The 26,229-nt window shown below is 40.8% G+C and overlaps 1 protein-coding gene across 3 annotated transcripts in view; it reads left to right on the top strand.

The window, feature by feature from the left end:
* The window catches only part of kcnab1a (potassium voltage-gated channel subfamily A regulatory beta subunit 1a), a 91,671-nt gene that overhangs the window by 43,029 nt on the left and 22,413 nt on the right, over positions 1 to 26,229 (top strand). For all 3 annotated transcript variants that reach the window (XM_046864072.1, XM_046864073.1, XM_046864074.1), the window contains exons 2-6: positions 12,459 to 12,502; positions 18,099 to 18,136; positions 22,906 to 22,985; positions 23,130 to 23,174; positions 25,799 to 25,843. In XM_046864072.1, coding sequence (XP_046720028.1) covers positions 12,459 to 12,502; positions 18,099 to 18,136; positions 22,906 to 22,985; positions 23,130 to 23,174; positions 25,799 to 25,843 — 252 coding nt within the window. The remainder of the gene's footprint in view (positions 1 to 12,458; positions 12,503 to 18,098; positions 18,137 to 22,905; positions 22,986 to 23,129; positions 23,175 to 25,798; positions 25,844 to 26,229) is intronic.

Here is a 26,229-nt window from a genome sequence, read left to right as displayed (position 1 = left end):
CGTACCTTACAGCAAAACATTTTACAAGATTACAAGATCAAAGTCACAGATTCCAATAGAACTTGAGTAAAAGTCTTTGAGTATCTGATTTGAACAATACTTGAGTATATGATTCATATTGAACGTATAATTTGTACCTCAACACTGCATTCGCCAAGATCTACACAACAACCTCTTCAACACGCCAGAATGAAACATTTACAGCATCTCCTCATCCAGAGCTACTTGCAATTATCTCATTCATACAGTACAAACGAACAGTTGAGGGCCTCGCTCAGGGGCCCAGCGGTGGCAACTTGGTAGTGCTGGTATTTAAACTCATGACCTTTTGATCAGAAGTCCAACATCTTAAACACTGAGCTACCGCCTCCTACAAAGATCTAAACACCAATCAAACAAGTCGGTAAAAAAAAGATAAAAAAATCAATCTTGTAAAAATGGATCCTTATTTAGCAAATACAATTACAAAAAGATCGTGTCACAAAGTAGAACAAACATTAGTTTTCAATAGAAAATCACGAGTCAATAATTTTAGATCAAATAAAACCAAATATTTAGAGTTGACTGTGATTTAATGCACCATTCAGATTCAGAGAAAGCCAATATTTTTATTCAACTTCAACAAAAGCTGCTTCTCAAAATGTTTGGAATTGATTCGAGCTCTTATTGGATTGTACTATTAATGTACTTTTGTGTGTGTGAAGAGAAGCACAACTTGCTGGAAAAGGCAGGTACACCGTACAATTGCGTGCCTCCAACTTTGTGGTAAAAGTTTTGGGGAAGAGCCGCATCTGGCTGAAAATGTCTGGTTTCTCAAAACATTTGGCAAAATATTACGAGCAAACACACAAAACATGTTCCTTGAAGCTCAGTAAGGTCATTAGGAGACCCTCAGTCTGTATGAAACTGGAAGCACAACCTACCAGTGTGTTCAATGTTCTGAACTCACACCTGAACTTCCAGGCAATCACGATCCAGTGCTGAGACATACACTGAACAGGCATAACATTATAACATTATGAGTGGTGAAGTGAAGAACACTGATTATCTCCTGTTAGTGGGTGGATTTATTTATTAGGCAGCAGGTGAACATTTTGTCCTCAAAGTTGATGTTAGAAGTGGAAAAAAATGGGCGAGCATTAGGATTTGAGCGAGATGTCTGGGTCAGAATGTCTCCAAAACTGCAGCTCTTCTGGGATGTTCCTGGTCTGCAGTGGTCAGAATCTTTCAAAAGTGCTCCAAGGAAGGAGCAGTGGTGAACCGGCGACAGGGTCGTGGAGGACGAGGCTCGTTGATGCATGTAAGGAGCGAAGGCTGGTCCGTGTGGTCCGATCCAACAGACGAGCTCCTGTAGTTTAAACTGCTGAAGAAGTTCATGATGTTGATGCTCAACTGTTTTAGCAACAAAAGGGGGACCAACACAATATTATGCAGGTGGTCATAATGTTACGCCTGATCGTGTACTCTGCTCTAATATAAATAAATCAATGTAACGGTTAAGGCTCTGGTTTGATCAGATGGTCAGAGTCTCAAGCTTCAGCGCTGCCAAGCTGCCGCTGTTGGGTCCTTGATTAAGGCCCTTAACCTATTCTGCTTTAATGCTGTATCATGGCTTTACTGTGCCTTAATGTCTGTGCGACAAATAAAAGCTGTTGGTTTGATTCAAGACATACATCATAAAAACTTGAATCCAAAAAGGAAGGAAATGTGGTTGTTTTATATAAGAGCTGTTTTTAGTCATATTGCAGCAAAAGCCAGCGCTTTGTTGGAAACCATGTGTCCTAAATTTGGATCTGTCTACACAAAGCCAGAGAGAGAGAGAGAGAGAGAGAGAGAGAGAGAGAGAGAGAGAGAGAGAGAAAGAGAAGGGGGTGGTAGTTTGAGTGTAGAACAGATTGTGTGTTGCTGATGCAGCAGAATTTTCTGATCTCTCCTTCCTTCGTCACCGGTCTTAACGGAGCAAACTTCAGCAAACGAGCTGAACCACGCCCGTTTTTTGGCGCAACCGAACTCAGCATTTCCTGTGTTTTTCGGCTCGAAATTCTGTGCGTGTGTGTGTGTGTCGAGAGATAGCCGTAGTCAAGATCAGAAGCCATGAAGCTTCAGTGTTGGGCAGGACGCTTATTCCTTCTGCTTATTCCTGCAGGTTTTACTCACAGTGAAGAAAAATGCAAGCAAGATGTTCAGTGCAGTGACAGCAAATATTGTACATGTGAAGTGAGGGGTTGTTTTAACCCTGATTGCCATGTTGGACTTGGATCAGATGTCATGAGTACAAATCTCAATATCACCAAGGGCCTTTTGGGCCCTTGAGCAAGGTCTTCATCTGCTTGGTTAGAGCTCAGTGGTGCTATGATTACAATGTTGTTCCATTGTGCAAAAAGGTACTAATTCATTTTTCACAGAGGTACATGACAGTCTAATAAAATACCATTTCCACAGTGACCACTCTTTGACCAGGCTGTGGGAGGTGGTAGCTTAGTGGTAAAGCTATTTGACCTTAGTTCCGAAGGTCCTTAGTTCAAGTCAAGAACATCCAAAGACATCTTATACAATCGATCGGCTCCATGTTTGCGGTAACAGTTTGGATAAGAAAAACAGCAGTCTGAAAAAGTCAGGTGTCCAAATACTTTTGGTACACTTTTTTAAAAGTTAAAAAAAGACACAAAAATTCTGAATTGAGCTCAAAAACATCATTAGGAAATGAACACAACAGCCGCCCCAACAGACCCCCAAACTACCTGTGTGTGTTCATAGTTCTGAACTCACATCTGAACTTCCAGCCAATCACGATCCAGCATGAGATATACTGTAACTAAATCTGGTTCTCAAAACAAAAACCACAAAAAGTTCGATTTCCAGTCTCTCATTAAACACAGTGAATTCTTGGCTCTTCGTGGCCTCCTTTCTTTCACATTCCCTCGTAAATCCTCTTCTCCTAGTTTCTCTTTTTCACTGAAACTGTTTTTTTGTTTTCCCTTTTACATCCATTGCAAAGATAAAAGAAAAAACACACTAAACACGCTTCTGCTTTTCTGAGGTGTGTTAGGGGATGGTTTTATTGAAAGTTTTACTTCACGCCATTATTTTTTTCATGCCAATTCGCTTTCCAGTTAAAGCTTACTACCAAACTTTCTTCCCTTAATCCTTCTGAAGTTCATCTTCTCAGTCCCTGTTGTCACATTTCCCTCTACTACATGGTTGTCTAAAGGTTTAAACCTGAAGGAATACATTATTAATCACACCGTAGCGGCGCTTTACGCTGTTCGTTATTCCTGGGAGGAGTCAGGACATGTAGCAATGATTAGTTTGCGTGCGAGTTGTTGATTTTGCAATTGTTTTATATAAATTACCGCTAATGAGTTCTCTCAGTGAGAACACTTCATTTATTTTTATGATATAATGCATTTCATTCCTAGACGTTCAGTGGCGTCCTACCTGAATCAATCCACCCCTCATTACCATCATTATGATGCCACGGCTCTAGAAAGCAGTATAATAGAGAAGTGCAGTAAAACAGAGCGCTGCATCACACACAGGAATCTCATACAGTGAGAACTGTAAATTAAATGAATATTGTACTTCAATGAATATGAAACGCTGCCAGTTTACCTCATCATGCTGCCATTTGTACTAAACTAGTCTGCCACCTAACACTACACGGTTTGCGTTGTTTGTATTGTATCGCCTCACCTCGATCTAGCCCGAGACTGAGGTTTCAAGATACCCTGCTGCCATTCTTGTACTTGTGCTATTATCACTAGCCAAGATTTCTTTTAAAGACATCATGCTGCCATTCTAGTTGCCTAGGGCTTCCATTTCAAGCATCTGTGCTGCCATTTTAATTACGCAAGACTGCCACATGAAATAGTCACGCTGCCATTTTAATTAGGCATGCTGCCATCCTATCTAACCAAATCCTCGACATTTTAATATACAGTATGCACGCTGCCATTGTAACTACTAAATCTGCCACATTAGTGACCAGCTAAACAAGGCAGTGTTGCCATTTTAATAGACCATGTTGCCATTTTTAATTAAACTTTGCACATTTTATTGGGATACCTGACTTTCCATGACTGTGTGTTTTTTTCCCCAAAAACAGTAGAACAGAGCGCTGCATCACAGACAGGAATCTCATACAGTGAGAACGTCATTATTAAAGCAAGAATCACAATGAACACAGTTCAACACGTCTCTTTTCACTGTAGCCGTAACTGCACCTCCACATTCATCATTTCTAGCAGAAGCGTCGATATTCTCCTCATCACAATTTTTCCCTGCATTATGGTTTTCTTATCGATTTGAAATGAAGGCAAATTGTGTGTTTTTGTATCAATTCTACAGGAAAAAATACGCAAACGTATAAATGGTTCATAAAACCGTTTTGGACCGTTTTGAACTAACATTCCTCACGATGTTTTACTTGAAAAGTCCATCTTGTACATGTATGTGTATCTGCAACCAAATCTGTCAGCCGTCGCAGGATGAAAAAACAGATATTAAATTCACATGAATATATTTGAGTTCTAAAAGTTTTTATAAACCTGTAGAAAAGTCCCTGATTTGTTTATAATATCCGATTTCTTTATTTGACTCAGGAGTAAGAAGTGGTCTGTTGCGTTCACCTCATAGACCGACATTAACGCTAGAAGACTAATGCGCTAATAGTTCGGGGTGAAATTCTCCTTTATTTTCACCACGACTTCATTAACATGTTTTTTGGAGCGTGTTTTGGAGGTTAAATCGGGTTATACAAAGCTGTAATACGCTAAAGCTCAGTACCCTCTGTGTTTGCTAAACGAACCTTCTCGATACTCCGGTCCTGAGGTGAACTGAGGGTCGACTGATGCAATACACCGACAACACAAACAGCAGAAATGCAGGCTTTTACATTGTAAAGAGACAAACTCGCTCGTGTAATCAGTGCAGAAGTCAAAGGGCTTGAAGGCTTTTAGCGTTTGTAGATCCTGAGCAATTCATCTTGCCATGAAGAGCAGCGTACAGTATGGCAGGGTGGAAATAATTCATGAACGTGACTTACAGGATGTCACATGATCTCTGCGAGCGTTTAATATTAATCAGCGTGATTAGGATGCTTTGGGTGACGTCTCGGGTGGATAATGAAGCGTGCCAGAGCTGTTTGTGTAAAAAACGGTGTTGTGAAAAAGCATTAGGCGGAATTGTACCGTGTGCCATATGGGCAAATGGGACTGGCACAAAAACAACAAGAATGAGAGTGATTATATTGTAATGACAAATGCTTCGATGAAAGCCTTTTGCAATCAACACCAGCTTCCAAAACCCTGAATTCCAGCCATTTTTTTACTATTAAATCTAAGAACTTTATATTTATTGTTAAAGTTTAATGGGCAACCGTTTGTAGACATCTGACCAGACGATTGGGACATGTTTTATGATCCCACACATAGTCACCATTTGCTCTTATAATAACCTCCTTTCTTCCTGGAAAAGAGATTTATGAGAGATTTTGTTCAGCCACAGGGGTGTTAGTAAAGTGAGGTACTGATGTAGGTGAGGTGAGGAGACCTGGGGTGCAGCCAGCATTTACATTTATCCCAGTGGTGTTTAGAATGGTTTCTTTAGGAGGCCACTGAAGATCTTCTCCAACCCATGGAAAACAGACAGACAGACAGACAGACAGACAGACAGACAGACAGACAGACAGACAGACAGACAGATAGATAGATAGATAGATAGATAGATAGATAGATAGATAGATAGATAGATAGAAACGTCATATAGAGATCACACAAATCACCTAAAGACAGAGAACATGGAGCCCGAATACAATAATTATTATTATTATTCATATATTACTTCAGTCTTGACAATATTTCTCTAGTTTTTTCCTTAGCTGTGTGGACACAGTCCAAAGTCAGGCTGAAGATCAAACTCAGTTTAACTCTGTATTTTATTGTATACACTCTGCTCTACATCTCCAGCAGCAGCGCCGCTATTTGGAGTAATAATCCAGACCCGATGCATACGGTCACGCTCCACAGGGAGCCGCTCCGAACGCTCTCCATTCAGCCTTCAAGCTTTACCTTCTGGACTTCGCCCAGCTGAGTATTATTAAAAATGATTTGGTATGGTTTTAACAGGCCTTTGAGGGATTGCAGTCCTAGGGGGCTTCAGATGATGGTTTTGATTTCACACATCTGCTCTGTTGGGAGGAAGGCAGGCTGCGAGTTGCTGGTGTGATGCTCCAGCTCTGTTTTAGGGCTGTTTTAGCTTTCGATAAAAAAAAAAAGTATCTCTCTTTCCCAATCACTCATTTCCACTGCGTCTATACGCACTGCGATGACAGCATTTTCTAGCTGTCAATCATATTTAGCACATTTCCAAATTGTTTGTATCAGCATGTAGTTTTCTATATTTTGCAACACTTTGGGTTCAAGGGCACGATTTTTTCCATTTTAGTGCAGAAGCCCTGACAACCTAACAACAAAAAAAAAGCTTTCAATTAGGCTATCGAACTGCAGAGGCTGGAAGCTGTCTTGTGTAAAAATCTATTTCGTCTATTGAATGCTGCATTCTCTTGAAGGCTTGTTGCTGAATAAAAGAAAGTGATTTTGAACTGGAGCAGAGCTTTGCCTTTTTTTTCAGACAAATCATTGTCATGTGTGGCAGGTATTAGCATGAAGTAAACACCATTAAAATGAATATTGTACTTTAATAAATATAAAACGCTGCCAGTTTACCTCATGCTGCCATTTGTACAAACACAATTCTGCCACTTGACATTACACGGTTTGCATCGTTTGTGTTGTATCGTCTCGATCTAGCCGGGACTGAGGTTTTAAGATACCATGCTGCCATTTTTGCTCTTGTGCTATTATCACTAGCCAGGATTCCTTTTAAATACATCATGCTGCCTTTCTAGTTGCCATGGGCTTCCATTTAAAGCATCTGTGCTGCCATTTTAAATACACCACATGAAATAGACACGCTGCTATTCTAAGAAAGCAAGACTGCGTTAAATAGTCACGCTGCCATTTTAATTAGGCATGCTGCCATCCTATCGAACCAAATCCCCAACATTTTAATATACAGTATGCACGCTGCCATTTTAACTACTAAAATTGCCACATTAGTCACCAGCTAAACAAGAGTGAAACTTTAATCAGCAGTGTTGCCATTTTAATGGACCATGTTGCCATTTTTTATTAAACTCCTTACATTTTATGGCCAAAAGTATTGGGATACCTGACTTTTCCATGATTATGTGTTTTTTTTTCACCAAACTGCTACTACAGAGCTAGAGGCACACAATTGTATTTGATGTCTTTGGATGCATTAGTATGAACATTTCCCTTTATTGTAACTAGGAGACCCAAACCTGTTCCAGCATGACAATGTATCTGTGCACGAAGAAACAGCTCAGTAATGCAGATTTCCACTTTGTGTTATCAGACATATGAAATGTAAGCGCTCGGGTGATAAAGATGGACCATATGCAATCTCTGATTGGGGTTTCCCTCTAAGCTTATCAGCATGCCCAGGAAATGAAACGAGGCCCTTCCCGTGTCACCTGGTCTCTATCAGTCAATGTCAGTTGTAAATCAGGGATCTCCAAACTACGGCCACCAGAGAACTTGTGTGAAAACTATGTGTCCCTCACAGAAAAAAGTTTTGGGACCCCTGTGTAAATGTTTCACATACACTCACCTCGTTGTGTCCTTGCCTGTTGGATCCGAAGGTCGAGAGTTCAAATCCCAGCCACACCAAGCTGGCACTCGTGGGCCCCTGAGCAAGGCCCTTAACCCTATAGCTGCTCAGCTGTATGCAAAAATTTTTTTCAATATTTAGTGTGGAAGTTGTTTCACTATTTAGACTTCTTGGTACACATACAGTATTTGATTGTCTATACCCAAGATTCCATACTTAAGCCTTTCCTGTACTTCATGTCTCAAGGGTTGCCAGATTTGGTCCTGAGATGACGCATTAGAAACTTACTTGTAAACTCAAGCACTTGCCTTTAAGATAAAAAATAAATAAATAAATCAGGGTTTTTTGGATTTACCTCCAGTCCCAATCTGTACATGTTAAAAAAATTGCTTTTCAATGATTTGACTCGAGTCTCTGACTCACTATTGTGCCATTTCTGTGCCATTATTGTGTTTGTTCCTTATTAGTTGCTTATTAAAACCCTGCTGTATCTGTTACTCTTCTGAGAATATAATAATAGTTTATACGCAGTTCAAAGTCTCGTTTTCCTATGTTTACTTGTTACTCCCTGCTTTTTGTTGATATCCACCTGTTTTTTAACCCCATGTCCTGGATCCTGGATCAAATAAAAAAAAGGTCAGATCTGAATGCAGGTTGTCTTCAGGCGTAATTAGAAAACACAGCACACGTCCCGCTGTCAGGATGGAGCTTTAATTATAAGGCTTTTCATTACTCTATTTATGTGCAACTGAGATTAGAGCTGCACAACGGAGCACTAAATGGTTATCAGAATGCCGTCATTTGAATAAATGAAATCTCAGACGCCTGGAAAATGCAATTTTTATTTTTTTTATTATTATGTTCCTCCTGAGAGTTTCTCGTCATTTCTTCATTTAAATGGATTCCAACCTGTTATCGTTCGACTCTTCAATGCAGATAAAAAATATGTATGGGGTGGCAAAGGGGTGGCATGAGAATGATGATGGGTGGCAAAACTGAAGCAAGCATCTTTGCATGGTTTTTGTGGATTTAAGGAATGATCTCCATATTTGGTGTCTACACTGGGGCACACATTTTTGATGTAGATCTTTAATCAGAATAATGTTAGTCTAAATTAACTATAGTAATATATAATTTACTTACATTTGTATTTTTGCAAATGCTTCTATTTGTTTGTCATCGGTGATCAAATATGTTTGATTCAGTAAAACGAAGCAGAGTCGTTTATTTGTACAAACAAATTGGGATGCCAATGTTGGGGTGGCAGATGGGGTGGCAATGCTCTTTTTTAGGGTGTAAAAAAAAGTACACACATCCGTCGGTCAAGCTGAAGTACAGATGTACCAGATGTTTTAAAAGACTCTGGTAAAAGTAAAAGTAAAGAAGTTTGGGCTCTGACACGTATTTTAGTAAAAAAGTAGTCATTACTACTTCCTGTTTTAGTGTCACGCTGGTAACCGAACCACATCATATTAATATATTAATATAAAACAAATAAAAAATGTGGTTCTTCTACAAACTGTTACCACAAAAATGGACACAAGTATATTGGATCTCCTTGGATGTGATAGAATGAGTTTCATCATGACAATGCTCCTGTGCACTTGGCCAAATCTATGGAGATATACTTTACATGGAATGGAGGATTTGGAAGATTTCCTGCTATAGATCTCCAATCCTATTGAAAACCTTTGGGATGACTTTAAATGCTGACTGCACTCTTCACCTCAAATACACCAGTACCTGACTTTACTAACACCCTTGTGGCTGAATGGATCTCCACAAATCTCCACAAAATCTAGTAGAACATCTCCCTAAATGAGACGAGGTTACTATAAGAGCAAATTTCGACTGGGATGTAAGTGTGGAATGGGATCTTTAAAAAACGCACATCCTATGATTAGTTGTTCATGTACTGAATTAAAAAAATAAAAACACACAGTGATTAACACTGTAACCCAGTTTGCAGACAGAGCAGGTGTTCCTTCAACTCATACACCTGCACCCGAGCACATGGGAAACCTTCATGAGATGAAATCTCATCCACATTATTTACCCAGATCCACACAAATCCTCCTCTACACACAGAAACACACCTACTGCACGCACTTATTGTACACAATCACTACATAAATAGATTTTTCTTTTAATAACCATACCACAGGACATGATGAATGTAGCCGCTGATCAGATCTGCCTGGTGCAATGGTGCTAGGGCGATACACTAGACTCCAGAACGCCTACTTTTAAAAAGGAAAATGCATTAAAATGAACCATTGTCTTAAAAAGAAACAGCAAAGATGGTAAATGGATGTAAAGTGGCCAGAGCACTTCTTCTGTACAGTCAATAGACCTCGTTTTCAGATCTATAATTCAGCTACTTCAAACCATTCCTTGGACTCAGACGATGTTTAAAGATATCCAGCTTCTTTTCTCCAGCGTTTTCATACAGGTATTTTAAAATCCAATCTAATCCAGGTTTTTAAAAGTTGTTACGGTCGATTGTCACTTCACAGAACTTCACTTCCCAGCAGACGCTGTGGAGAGTTCTCAGTCACTGATACTCATATTAAGGAAAGACCCATAAAGGTTTCATTCATAGCGTTGCGAAGTTTACGTTCAGTCCTTATCAAACACAAACCCTAAACCTCGCTGTTTTTTTGACGTTCGATCGCCGTTTTTTTTTAACCTGTTTTTTATGATAGCGATTTGGTGTCACGTTAAAAAAAATGATTATCATGATGGATCGCTCTATGACTTCACCCTTTATGGATAGTTCAAGATGATGCTCTGGCCTTCAAACCTGATTGGACAAGTGATGGAGATTTTGGAATGACGTCTTAGACAGTGCCGTCTACCAAAATGTGGAACGCTACCACCACGTGAAGATCTTTTGGGCAGGAAAATCGTATTCTTTAAATTGTCATCTTGTCTGTAGCTGCACCATGCAGGAGAGAAACGTGATTAACACACGTGTGGAAAACCTTCAAAGTGTAGGTTTTAAGTGAAGTCTGTAGTGGAGGAGACGAGCGCAGCAAAATAGGATAATCCTTATTCAGAGATTGGATGAAGAAGTAGGAATTAAAACTCGAAAAGACTGCAGTAATAAGAGAGGAAACAGGAAACAAAGGGCATGAAATAGCACGGCAAGACTTCACGAAATACCATCGAGTCGAATCAGGAAGATTACTCAAGACACCGATATTAAACAGGTGCACGGCATCGGGTAACAAATCAAACGACGGGGATTAAAGAGAAACAAAGAGGGGGAGGAAAAAGGTGCGATTGTTGCACATCGATCAGAAAACGAGTGCAAATTCCCTCCTGATGCTTTTACACGAAACTGAAATTGCTTTCGTGGCTGAAAGCGAACGAGGGAACGGTGGAGATGTGGAGCATCCTGGAGGAGAACCAGCTGCTGAGAGAGAGAGGGAGAGAGAGAGAAAGAGAGAGAGTAAGTGATATTTCTGTAAAAGACTTTAATAAGGACTGAGTGAATAAAGCACAGCGGTTGCACTGAAGCAGGTTTATGTGTAAATTTTACAGACCATCACTCAGTTTTTTACTCAGGTTGTGTTTTTACAGTCACTCCAGGAACAATCTCCAGGAAAGACAAGTAGGAGGAACGTTTTCCACCTGTTTTTAACAAGTTTTTTATGCCGTTATACCAAAAAGAATTATAAAATTGTATAGGAAGTGGTAGCTCAGTGATTACTGATCAGAAGTTCAGTAGTTCAAGCCCCGGTATCGCCAAGTTGCCACGCTTGGGCCCTTGAGCAAGGCCCTTATGAGGCATTAACATAGAAACAGTACATTAATGTAACGAGGAATTTGCAGCTGCTGTTATAGAAAACCTTTTTTGACCAAACAGGGTTCAGTTGCAGCAAATACACACACACACACACACACACACACACACACACGTACACACATTATATATATATATATATATATATATATATATATATATATATATATATTTATATAATTGTAATGTGTGTCAAAAATTTATGGACACCCGACCTAAAGATTTCTATGCGTTTCTTGAACATCCCATTCCACATTTACTCCTCATGTGCATCTTCTTAAATGTTCCACTAGATTTTTTGGAGATTCATTCATCCACATGGGTGTTAGTAAAGTCAGGTACTGATGTAGGTGAGAAGGTGAGGAGGCCTGGGGGTGCAGTCAGTGCTCACATTCATCCCAATAGGGTTGAGGATCAGAGCTCTATAGCAGGAGATCTTCCACATCTTCCAAACCATGTAAAGCAGATCTTCATGGAGCTGGCTTTGTGCACAGGAACATTTTCATGCTGGAGCAGGGTTTTGGTTTCCTGGTTAAGTGAAGGGGAAAAAAAGCTGAATGCTACCTAAAGTATTAAAAACGCCGCTCTGAATCTGACACCAGAGAAAAGAAATCAACAGCAAACACCAGTAGAGCTGTAACTGAATATACTGAATATACCACCCCACCCGTCCCACTCTCATCTTCATTACATACACACACACACACACACACACTAATATCCACAAAACTGATCAGGCTGAATTCTACAGTATTGTTATAGACACTACACACTCACACATTCACTTCATATTAATTATGAAAGAAAATAAATAACTGATGATTAAATAATCCACTGCATCTTTCTCTCTCTCTCTCTCTCTCTCTCTCTCTCTCTCTCTCTCTCTCTCTCTCTCTCTCTCCCTCTCTCTCTCTCTCTCTCTCTCTCTCTCTCTCTCTCTCTCTCTCTCTCTCTGTAGGAACCTTGGGAAGTCTGGATTGCGTGTATCGTGTCTGGGACTTGGTGAGTATCTTATCTTACGCTTATTTTAATGAATTTGAGCTTATTGTATGTCCTGAGCATTTTGGTGTGAATTTACAGCTTTGTCATTTCACCAGTTCACATCACAGCCTGCTGATCTTCAGAACAAGAGCTGACTGGACCTTGACACACAAAACACTCAAATAAAAATAGAATCAGAACCAAGTTCTCGCTTTTTATTATTATTATTAATAATAATAATTATTATTATTATATTATTTATTATTTGTAAATCGTTTCATTGGATTTAATAAACATTATAACATTATTCTTACTATTAGATGTTATTGTAGTAGTAGCTGTAGTGTTAGTAATTAGGGTATGAGTAAAGTCAGGTACTGGTGTAGGTGAGGAGTACTAGAGTGTGTCTTCAGTTCATCCCAAAGGTGTTCAATCCCATTGAGATCAGAGCTCAATAGCAGGAGATCTTCCACTCCAACCAATGCAAAGCATATTTACATTTATGGCATTTTGGCAGACGCTCTAATCCAGAGTGACTTATAGTTATCTCAGGTGTACAGCTGATCAACTTAGGGTTAAGGTCCCTGCTAAAGAATACAGCAGTTGGTACATGACCTTCAGATCAGAAGGCTAACATCCAGTCCAATGAGCTACCACTTCTAATCATATCTTCATATCATTAAGGTGTTAGTGAAGTCTGATGCTGAAGCAGGTGAAGGTGAGGAGGCCTGGGGTGCAGTCAGCATTCACATTCATCCCAAAGGTAAAGCAAATCTTCACGGAGCTGTGCTTTGTGCACAGGAACATTGTCACGCTGAAACAGGTTTGGAGCTCCTAGTTCAAGAGAAGAGAAATGACGCCGTGTACAAGTGGGGTAACAGTTTGGTGAAGAACCACATCTGGCTGGAGAAGATGGGTGTCCCAATACTTTTAGAGTCTTTAGCCTAGGATCACTTATGTCGTGTGCACGTCAACATGTTGAAGTCATGTTTAAACGATATGCGAACAATGCGAGATGCTCCTCGTACGCGTTTTCGAATCCGAACTGGATTTCCTTTAATAGTGACACAAACTGGTGCACAGCAAGGCACAGATTCGTGCTGTCCTCTTTTTTTTTTGCTGATTTTTTATTTATTTATGTACAGTTCTAGCGCTCGGAGCAGAATTTCCAACCTCACCTGTCACTCAAGTTCTCTGCATTCTGTCTGATTTCTGCTGTACAGTCTGTTCCTGAGAGGGTGAGGGATTGCAGCAGATCAGACGGAATTGATTCTATTCTTCGGGAATTGGGAAATGCATGCAGACTAACGCAGCTGGTTCTCTTCTACGCATTATTAATGAGAAGAGTATAGTTGAGTCGAGTTGAACCTGTAGCCTGCAATCAGACAGTCAACTCTGCATTACATTTCCAGAGGGTAAAACCACTGAGGGGGTGTGAATGTGGATGTTATCAGCGTAAGCCTGAATTTAATTGGTTGTGTATGAAGGTAACCAGTGTCAGGTGTTCAGGTCTTTCAGCAGGTCTTCAGGCCTTCTCATCATTTCATAGCGTTTCTCTCGGTTATGCTCTGTATAAGTTTCAATCCAATCAAATGATGCCGAGGTCAGAGGAACCGATCAGATTTCGAGTTCATCTAGCAGGTGTACAATAACGTCTGCATTATCATGCCCTTTGATTGGACGGTGAGACGCGCATTATTCAGAGCTCGCAACCCGCATCTGTAGCAAACTGCACAAACGCTTTAATCACTGTTTTTTTATCCCACAAAGAAAGACACAGAGGAGAAGAAATTAAATTGGCCGCAGGACATAAAAGTCAAACAGTTCAAAGAAGTTAAGCTTTTTCGTGAACCATTTATACTTTTGCATTTTGTTTCCTGTTGAATTTTGCCTTAATATAAATGCTTCTGCTGGAGATGATGTATGTGGAGGTGCAGTTGTGGCTCCAGTGAAAGGAGACGTGTTGAATTGTGTTCATTGGGTTTATTGCTTTAGTGATGATGTTCATTCTGACTGTATGAGATCCTGTGTGTGATGCAGCTCTGATCTACTGCACTTCTCTATAATACTGATGCTTTCTGTAGACGTGGTGTGATGATGGTGGATTGATTCAGGCAGGACACCACTGAAGGCCTGCTGGTGAAATGCTCAGTTCATGAGCTCCAAAAATCCAAAACACATGGCATGTATGATTCAGATCCTGCAGTGAGATGAAGCATAGTGGAAGTTTAGATGTTCTCGGACTCGAGTGTGATTGCTGTGTTCTCACCTGCTTGAAGAAGCGAACTGAGAGAAAAAACTCGCCAAACTGTCTGAAGTGAAAACACAGCGATTCCCCTTCCAGCTCTCTCTGAGATCTTTCCTCACCGCCCTGTGCTGGGGTTTACACTCCACTGGATGGATGGAGAGAGTCAGTGAACTGGTTTTGACTGATCTGATACTTCAGCTACTGTAACAGATCATCAAGTTTATTCGATACAGAGAACAAACGGTGGACGATGGAAGACAAATTCACCGCTGTTCTCATGTTTATCTTCTCTATTACTCTGTCAACTCACTGTATCATTCTCTATGTCTCTGTCTTGTACCATCACTCTATCTTTATTTTCACTTTTTCTCTTTCATTTACTCTCTCTTTCTTTCTCACTTTCACCCTTTCTCTCTTTCATTCTTTCCTCTTCACGTTCACTCTATCCCTCTCACTTTTCCCTCTCTCTTTTCTTCAAATTCAATTTATCGCTCTCCATCTTTTTCTTTGCAGATTCTATAGATCATAATGATGGTACGATTGATTCAGGTACGACGCCACTAAAGGTCGAAAGGGTGCAACACACAGGTCACCAATCCGTAACGCCTGACCAATCAGAATTGAGAATTCATCAGCTCGGTGGTGTCAATAATAATTAAAGCTCATCACTGCTTGACCTTTGGTTTTCAATCAGTCACACATTCCTGGGTTACGTTCACAGTTGACCTTAAATAACCCCCTGTTTTTTTTGCTGATTAGACTCGTCTGAACCCGAACAGAGCAGCCTTGGTGCTGCGAGTTCAATCTGTCGCTTTGCTGTTTTAAGAAATATTAAAGGAAAAGATTTTTTGAGCTGCTGCATCAGTAAGAAACAAGAATAGATGCATTTTCTTGAATAATCATTGCCATGCCTTGCGTATACGCCGATCAGGAAGGAAGGAAGGAAGTATCTAGCGTTCGGTCGCTAACAGACTCTGTGTATCGACGCATGCTGCATGAATATCGATGTGTCCTGGCCTCAGTGTAATTGTTTGGGAACGAACACAGAAGCAGGCAAACGCAGGATTGAGGACAAATCGATGGGGTCTGAACAATCAGCAGTTTTTATTCTGGATTCCTCAGAGGACTGAGAAAAGAAAGGAAAAGAAGGAAGGTGTAGAGAGTGGGAGGAGGAAAGACGCCCTGTTCTGTTTGCAGGGTTACTACAGGAGTGGGTCATCATTCTGCCATGTGGCGCTCTGTGACCCCTGACTTTTCCAGTAATATGTGGTGGTTATCAAAAAAGTTTCAAAACTAATGATGCAACTGGTGCAGTTCTGACCGACACGCGTTATCACGTCTGCGATTGGATGGATTGAATGGATCTTATAGGGACCAAATGCACATATGTTTTGCACAACCATTTTGCCATATAGTGTACAAACAATGGCAGTGGCAGTGCATTTAAAGCCTTCAAGTCAGTTCCTCAGTTCCTCACTGTCTCTATATACTGAGGAGAGCTGTAGTAAATGTTGAGCATCTCTCCTGTCATTTCTGATCTGTTCTGTAACCAGCCTGTGTATCATTCAGTTGAGCTGACATCAGTGTGATCAGTGTGTGTGTGGGTGTGTATGGTTTGCATTCGCTGACTCACACGGCTCTTTAGGCAGGAGCCTTTCGCAGGAAATGATACGGGATGACAGAAACGACAGATATTTAGTGAGGGATGCATGAGAGGAGAGATTTCTGATTTAATGCCACACACACACACACACACACAACACACACACACACACACACACACACACACACACATGTTGTCCAATACTGAGTTATGTGCTTTAGTTTACACAGGTTTCCTCTGTCGAAAACGGAAAAGGCTCATCGACTTTAATTAACGGCTTGAACAAATTCATAATTAACAAGTCGTCATTTTCTTCGTAAACCCGCGATTCTCGGTGTGATTCAGTCGTTTCTACAGCCCATGTTTCAGCCATAAATCCTCTACTAAATACATAGGCTTTCTGATGAGTATATGGCGCTTTAGTGATCTAGAAGAAGGAGGAAACTATTTGGGTTCTCTGGTATCCTCTATTAGAGACCCCAGGATTTTTTTATTTAATTCATTTTTATTTGTATTGCATTTTCAACAATTGACATTGGCCCTGGGCAGATTAGATTGACATGGCAGCACATAGAGGCTGAAATCTGATTGGACACAAAATCTAACATCCACATACACGTACTGGACACAGTGCAGCCGAGAGAAACACTACAACATGAAGAGAATAAACTGTTGGGAATAGATTAATACAATTTCATGGAACAAGAATTAGAATTTAATATTTAATAATTAATCTCCAAGCTGCCATGTTTGTGGCCCTTGAGCAAGGCCCTTAACTCTCTGTGCTCCAGAGGCGCTGTATCACGGCTGACCCTGCACTCTGACCCCAGCTGCCTGGTATCACTGGGATATGTGAAGAAATATAAATTTCCCTGTGGGATCAATACCTTTATTATTATTTCTTAATAAAAGGTGACGGCTCGTCAACGTTAAATCTCCTTTGATTATTAATTTTGATCCTTTGATCTCCTGCTTTGATTTTAAAAGCGATGGAGCCAAGAAGAATGGAGCGGAGTGAAGATTAATTTCAGGGCCAGAAAAAAATTATAATTTGAGAAAAAAAAATTGAGATCTAGAAATAAGCAACTTGCACCTAATGCTTTTACAATGAATTACAGTGCTGCTAATGAATAAACAAACAAACAAACAAACAGATAAATAAATAAAAAAAACATGGTATAACTGCTAACTGTGTATCTACAAGACTTTCCCAGAAGGCACATCTTCTTGAATTACGGAACCGAAAGCATTTCCTAGCAATGAATACCAAATCTCCACTTTTCTGGGAAGATGTTTCATTAGATTTTTGGAGATTTGTGGAGAGTCATTTAATAACCATGATGCAGGTGAGATGAAGAGGCCTGGGGTGCAGGCATTGTTCACATTCATCATGTTCAATAAGGTTTGAGGTCAGAGAGCTTAAGCAGGACATCTTCCACATCTTTCAACCCATGTTTTTACAGAGCTGGGCTTGTGCACAGGAGCATTACTGGATGCTCCAATACAATTTTGGTAATCAAAGAAAAAAATCAGGAGCCGAATATTATTGCGTCTCCGTTTACCTTCATAACACGACACATTTACACAATAATCAGGAGCATATCATTAATGCACTCTTCAAGGTTCTTCACAAGTTCCTTTATGTCTGTTGGACAATGATGGGTTTTAAGATTCTGCCAAGAACCTTTAGGGTTCTCCCATGAGATGATGGTTCTCCAGTTCTTCTGCATTACACTATTAATGATTGTTCTTTCTTTCGTTTTCAGGAACCTGGGTGACTTTTGGAAGTCAGATATCCGAAGAGGTAATGTTTTCAATTTTTCAGCTGCTCCTGGATTTTTATCCATTTATAGCTACTTTCCTTTAATGTAAAGTCAGATCCTGTTCTGCTTTATTCTCTAACACCAATAAACGTTCCATCTGCATCTTTCCTTTCATTCCTTTTTGAATAAGATGAAGATGCTGCAACCTCTGATTGCGATCAAAGCATTGACACTGGAGACTCCTTTCCTAGATTAGCATTAAATAAACATCTTCTTACAGAAAACCTTTCCCATATCTCTGTACCCATCTGTACGTTACTATAGAAACGATCATCAGCCTGTTAAATCACGTGAATCAGACTTCACTGTCCAGGAAGTACAGGATGTATCTCTCATGGGTGGACATGTGATGATCTGAGGGAGCTTCAGCACATGCTCTCTGTCTGAGATTATAAGAATCCATGAGAACATAAAAAAAAAAAAACAACAGCTGGGTTATAGGTAATTTGCATGTTAGTACAAATGTGATGTAATAAGCAGCCTGGCAGTGGTGTGGACAATGTTTCTGTGTCCACATGTCCTTCAGAGCGTCCCATCATTTAGCCTTAGTGTCCCTTGCCAAAAGAGCAAAACCTCCGGGTGCATCTGAGGCAAGGTCTCTCACTCCAGTCATCCAGAACATCGTCCTCACACACACACACACACACACACACACACACACACACACACACAAACACACACACACACACTTGTGGTCTCCTCAGGCGACATAGATGTCCGGAGGTTTTTTATACAAAGTGACAGTGTTTAATGCTCAAGGCTTCAGTAACCGTAGGGAGATAAATGAAAACTGTAAGGCATTTACTCTACACTGGCAGGTGGATTAGTGTGTGTGTGTGTGTGTGTGTGTGTGTGCAAAAATGCACTCGAGGCTCTCAATCATTTTCGCAGAGCTCAAGAAGTTGTTCTTCTACTTCTGCCCCATATTACTGTTTTATTCTCTGACTCGTCAACTTTCTTTCTTTTTTTTACACATTCATCAACAACATATACAATTATTCACACTGCAACACAACTAAACACAACTATACACAATCAATCACACTCCATCTCACTACAATACAACTATATTTCATATCTTCGTGAAAAAGTGCTCACCAACTAAAACTCAACCCAGCAAAACAGAACTGCTGGTCATCCCAGGTGATTCATCTCCAGATCAAGATCTCCAAATAACACTTCAAGACTCTCTGCTCTTCCCTTCAGCCACTGCTCGTAACCTTGGGGTAACTATGGACAATGAACTGTCCTTCTTCCCACATGTTGCTAATGTTGCTCGTTCTTGTAGATTTCTTCTCTATAACATCCAAAGGATTCGACCATTTCTGTCCATACAGGCTGCCCAGGTGCTTGTTCAGTCTCTTGTCATTTCAAGACTTGACTACTGCAACTCTCTGCTGGCAGGTCTTCCCTTGAACGCTATTCGTCCACTGCAAATGATCCAAAACGCAGCTGCACGACTTGTGTTCAATCTGCCCAAGTTCTCCCACACCACCCCACTGCTGCGCTCCCTTCACTGGTTTCCAGTAGCTGCACATATCAGATTCAAAACACTGATGCCTGCCACCAAGGCCAACAATGGACCAGCACCATCTTACCTCAGTGACCTCATCACATCTCGCACTGCACCACGCTGTGTGAGATCCTCCAGCACTGCTCGACTGGTACCACCTTCTCTCAGAATGAGAGATAGGTACACTTCAAGGCTCTTCTCTGTTCTGGCACCGAGGTGGTGGAATGAACTTCCCCTAGATGTCGTACAGCAGAGTCCCTGACTATCTTCAACCAACGACTGAAGACCTACATCTTCCTGAAATACTTAAATTAGCACTTTCCAAGTTTGTAGAATTTAAGGGTTATATTTATATTAAGTTTGTAATCTTGTGTACCAGTGTAGATTTATTCATTACTAGAGACTCAAAGCACTTTTGTACGTCGCTCTGGATAAGGGCGTCTGCTAAATGCTGCAAATGTAAATGTAAATGTACAATACAACTAAACACAAGTAACAGACCGCAACACAACTAAACACATCTCAACACAACTAAACACACCTCATCAAACCACAACACGACTAAACACAACTAAACATACTGCAACACAACTAAACACAACCAAACACACCTCAACACAACTTAACACACCTCATCACACCACAACATGACTAAACACAACTAAACATACTGCAACACAACTAAACACACCTCAACACAACTTAACACAAATAAACACAACCTAACACATCTCATCACAACACAACACAACCAAACACAACTAAACACACTTCATCACACCACAACACGACTAAACACAACTAAACACACCACAACACAATGCATCACAAAGCAGCACACACCAATTCAATTCATTTTTATTTGTATTGCGCTTTTAACAATGAACATTGTCTCATGGTGACTTGTCTTGGATTCTGGCTGAGCTAGAAAAAAATTTCAGATTCCAATTCCAAGCAGAGCCTCAGAGAAGGCAAATCACATTGGATTAGTTGGTTTAGAAAAGACCCCTAGGAGGTAATTTTGTACTTGAGCGCATACACACACACACACACACACACACACACACACACACACAGTGCTCTGGAGAAAACTATATTTGCTGCGGAGTGATTATTCCGTGCCACTGAAAAGGCAAAGTGCTGCTGTGACCTTAAACCTTCTGACAACCAAAACACTCACCAACACACAGCACCACACACCGTCACAATCCAACACACACCAACACAACACCGCACATACCAACACACAGAAACACACACCCACACACACACCAACACAATGCATCATAAGGCAGCACACACCAATTCAATTCATTTTTATTTGTATTGCGCTTTTAACAATGAATATTGTCTCAAAGCAGCTTCACACAGATAATGTGGTGATAAAAATGAATATGTTCTTTATAAGTGTAAGTTTGTCCCTGATGAGTGAGCCGGTGGCGACTGTGGCAAGAAAAAAAAAACTCCCTGAGATGGCATAAGGAAGAAACCTTGAGAGGAACCAGACACAAGAGAGAACCCATCCTCATCTGGGTTGCACCGAATGTTCATTTATTACAGATAAATGATGTTTCAGGGTGCAGTAATGGTGATCAGAAGCAAACTGTAGTTCTGAGTCAATGTAGCAGTCTGTTGACATTAACTACAGTCCAAATCCATCCTCAAATCCTCCCGTTCTTACTCTGTAATTTCATGCACCCCAGGGCATCGATGGGAAAACATCCCCAGCTACATAGACTGGCCTAATCAAAGAGGCCAATCAAAGAGAACACTATCCAGAGGCAGGCCAGGACGAAGTGGGAAGATCCAAGGAGGTAAAAGGGGCAGGAACAGTGGTCACTGGAACCTCAGGAGCATGTTGACTCAACCGAGAGAGAGAGAGAGAGAGAGAGAGAGAGAGAGAGAGAGAGAGAGAAGAGGGGTGACAGGTAGAGAAGGATATGGATTATTATGTGTCCTGGTTAAGGACACTGTGCAGTTAAGGACTCCGGCAAGACTCGCTATGGCAGCATAACTAAAAGGGAGAACCAGAAGGTAACACCGACATGAGGGCTCTCCGGGATAAGAGACAACCCACCATACCACCATCAACAAACCTGAGTGAACGTGTGAGAGTGAGGGGACGACAGCATACAGTACAGTGTGCATTCCAACAACTAAGAGTTACAGATACGACCTGGGATTGAAATTCACAACCCTCGATTCAGTTCTCACTCACATTCACTTTCATTCACATATGATGATCATGTATAAAACTCCTGGTCAGTAATAATTTCGTTTATAGTCAGCGCTTTTCATGTGAGATCTAATATTCAACAATAATATTGTTAGATCAGAAGTGCTGGCTGTGCATTCATACATATTTAATTGAATGTTAATCAGGTTACTTGAACAGACTTTCTGAGAATTTCTACATTGGGTTTCACTCTGGAGACAGACACAGTCTCAATATGGTGGGTCCTGAGTGACGACTCTGTGGAGCCAGCAGTCGGTCAGTCGGTCGGTTTAGCCTGTCTGTCTGCTCCCTGGCCTTGGCTCTGGACAGTCTCTGGTTAACTAGTGCTGTTCTGAGACTATGACCTATACTACAAGATATGAAAACAGCACCTTCCAGAGTGGGATGAATACAGTCCCACCCTAACAGGCCGGCCTTGCCCTCAAAATTGCTCCAATTATCTATAAAGCCCACATTGTTTTTGGAGCACCACTCGGACATCCAGCATAACCTGCTGTAAGCTACGCCGCCATGCCGCATTGGGATGGGGCCAGAGCATATTACTGCATTTTACATTGCCTTCGCTAATTTACACACCTCTATAATATTACTCTTAGTAACCTCACAGCAACACAAGGCAACACACCCCAACACACCGTGACTCATAGCAACATAAAAAGCAGAACGTAGTAATACACAGCAAACACACAAACACACATACCAACACAGTGCATCACAAAGCAGCACACTCCAACACACAACACATACCGTCACACAGCAGCACACAGTAACTATTATGTTTTTGGTTCTTAAGTAGTATAAACAAAAATAGTTCAGATCACTATAAGAATAAATCAGTTCAGTTCATACTGTAGGAAGCTGTTCAGTGATCAATATAATATATGAACAGAAACTAATGTTCCAATGTGGCAATAAATGGATAAAAAGTGTTATACATTACTCATTCTTACATCATTGACAAATTGCATGTATATAATAAATTGTCTGTGTGTGTTTTGCAGGTAGCAGAACAGCTGATGACCATAGCCTACGAGAGTGGTGTGAACCTGTTTGACACGGCCGAGGTTTACGCTGCAGGAAAGTGAGTGAGAACAGATTTAGAGGGTTGTGAGTTCTAATCCCAGGTCGTATTTGTAATTCTCATTCGTTGGAATGTACACTGTACTGTATTAAAAACATTAAGTGTGTGAGGGCATCTCATCATCTTCCCTGCTGTGTTCCACAGAGCTGAAGTCATCCTGGGAAATATTATCAAGAAAAAGTGCTGGAGGTAAAGTATTTGTGTCTGCGGGAATATCAGTGTGTGTATGTGTGTGTGTGTGTGTATATATGTTGCTGCTCCTCGGTTGCTCAACTCAGGCAAACAGTTCAACAGAGCAAAATACAAGACTGAAAGAAAAGTAGCGGCTTTTGTTTTCATTTGTCACAAATACACACAGTGTGAGACAGATTCAGGGCAGGAAACAAGCTTTAGCACAGAAAAGCACACCTGAGGTTTTATCCACATTATTCCAAACACAGAAGATCGAGTAGAGGTTTCGGTTTGAATTGCACTTCGTCTGCATTAAGTTAAAATGCATTTTAAAATTTACATACACATATGTACTGTATGCACATATAATAATAGGTCAAATGCATTCATTTCAGTTTTGATTTAGCTTTATTTTATTTACAGTACCAGTGCTGTCTAGCTACACTGTCCCCCGCCAACACCTTACAGCCTCCAATCTCCTTTAGGTTGCATCTCCTATGTAGAATATAGTCCACCTGTGTGCACCTTCCTCCACTCTTATACGTCACCCTATGCTCCTCCTTTTTCTTAAAATATGTATTCACCACTGCCATTTCCATCCTTTTAGCAAAATCTACCACCATCTGCCCTTCCACATTCTTCTTTAAAATGTTTCCTTCTTCTCCATCTCACAACCCACTAATGAGATTTATCATCGCCCCTTCAACTTCCAACTTCACGTTCATCACCTTTTGAGAAACTCTGTACACCTCCACTACATTCTTACTACTACATACTCTTCCTTCAGGATCACCCCTACACCATTTCTCTTTCCATCGACAACATGAAACCTCCACTGTTTCTGGACTTACTCCTTTACCAATCATATAACCAACATTTAAAGTACCATCCCAAACCTCCACTCTCCTACACTTCTTCTTTCCCTGCTGTCTCTGTAGACGTCTTCCTTCTCCTCCTTCTCCTCCTTCGGCCAACAGTAGCCCAATTTCCACCGGTATCCTGTTGGCTGATGATACCTGTGGCGGTCGTTGGTAACCCGGGCCTCGACCGATCCAGGAAGAAAGTCTGATTCATCATCCGCATATTTGATTTGGCACGTTTCGCTGGATGCCCATCCTAACGCAACCCTCCTAATTTATCCGGGCGTGGGACCGGCACTAAGAGTGCTGTTTGTGTTTCAGTGATGCATTGCATACACACATACATTTACATTTACATTTGCGGCATTTAGCAGACGCCCTTATCCAGAGCGACGTACAAACGTGCTTTAAATCTCTAGTAGTGAATAAATCTACACTGGTATGCAAGAATACAAACTCATTATAAATATAACTCGAATTCTACAAACTTGGAAAGTGCTAATTTAGGTATTTCAGGAAGAGGTAGGTCTTCAGTCGTCGCTTAAAGATAATCAGGGACTCTGCTGTACGGACATCTAGGGGAAGTTCATTCCACCACTTTGGTGCCAGAACAGAGAAGAGCCTTGAATTGTAATAGACGTTGCTTTCGTTTACGTGTGACAGTCTCTGCACATGATTTCAGTTCATGGTGTTCAGTGTCTATTTCTGTGTGTTTGGCATTGTTCAGATTCATATTCGGCGATCTTCATCATATTTTGCACACAGGACAGAACTATAAAAAGCTGTAAAAAGAGAAAAGTATGAGGATTTTTATACAGCATTTGAAAAAAACTCAAACTTTAAAATACAAAAATACTGGATTAATTTATCATAAATTAAAAAAACAGACAGGATTATTATCTTTTAAATACCACCTCAGTGTTACTCTCAGAACGACATTTTCTGAAAATCTTTCACTTCTCCCTCATAATTTGACTTTCATCACTTACTCTCAGTGTCGTTTTCTCTCTCTCTCTCTCTCTCTCTCTCTCTCTCTCTCTCTCTCTCTCTCTTTCTCACTCTGGGTGTTTTGACTCTACAGCTGGTTGTACTTTTACACCCAGAGGAACCTCACTGAGCCACTGAGTCACACACAATCGATTACTCCACAGACGCCATCTGTTAGAGTGCAAAGTGTGTGTGTGTGTGTGTGTGTGTGTGTGTGTGTGTGTGTGTGTGTGTGTGTGTGTGTGTGTGTGTGTGTGTGTGTGTGTGTGTGTGTGTGTGTGTGTGTGTGTGTGTGTGTATACACCCTGTGAGTCCCTGAGGGTAAATGACTGTCCATGTGCTTTATATTAAGGACTCTCAATAAGCGTATCACATGTTCCTCACTGACGGAAGTGTGTCAGGGTTTTATGTCGTGTTAGAACATGAGAGTTACTGTATATCTGTGTGTGTGTGTGTGTGTGTGTGTGTGTGTGTGTGTGTGTGTGTGTGTAAAGAATGTGTCAGTGCTACACACACTTTACAGTAAGAGCTATAATCAGGGTGGGGTCTGGAGATCCTGGACTATTGAACATTACACTAAAACCACACAACACATGTACATGTTCATATCATATTGGGGACTCAACAAGAGAACCAACATGGACAAAGTGAGGACACAAAACTACACACACACAGTACCCCAAGCTCAGGACCTGACAAAAAACACTTCCATTTGTTCTATCGTGTATATTTTACACATGGCTCTCATTTCCTATTGTAATGGTGTCTCTGTCTCTGTCTGGTTCTTCCCTCCAGGAGATCCAGTTTAGTGATTACGACGAAGCTCTACTGGGGAGGAAAGTAAGTGAAGCACGCCCTGACCTCACATTCTGTAAATATCAAATCTGTCAATCACTGAACACCTAAATCACATGCTTACATGTAGAGAATGTCACAGATTCCAGATTCTGTATGGAACATCATATAAGTCCTGGGACACCTGATTTTTCCAGGCGTATATGGTTCTTTCCCAAATAGTTACCAGAAACTTGGAGACACATAATTGAATAAGATGTCTTTAGATGCTCTTCACTTGAACTAGGAGATCCAAAGCTGTTCCAGCATTACAATGTTCCTGTGCACAAACCCAGTTCCATGAAGATATTCTTTCCATAGGATGGAAGATGTGGAAGATCTCCAGCTATAGAGCTCTGAACTCAACTAGTACCTGACTTTACTAACACCTT

The sequence above is a fragment of the Silurus meridionalis genome, chromosome 13, assembly GCF_014805685.1.
Source record: "Silurus meridionalis isolate SWU-2019-XX chromosome 13, ASM1480568v1, whole genome shotgun sequence".
Taxonomy (NCBI): domain Eukaryota; kingdom Metazoa; phylum Chordata; class Actinopteri; order Siluriformes; family Siluridae; genus Silurus; species Silurus meridionalis.
Note: the sequence above shows the minus strand (reverse complement) of the source record. Positions and strands in the feature narration are given on the sequence as shown.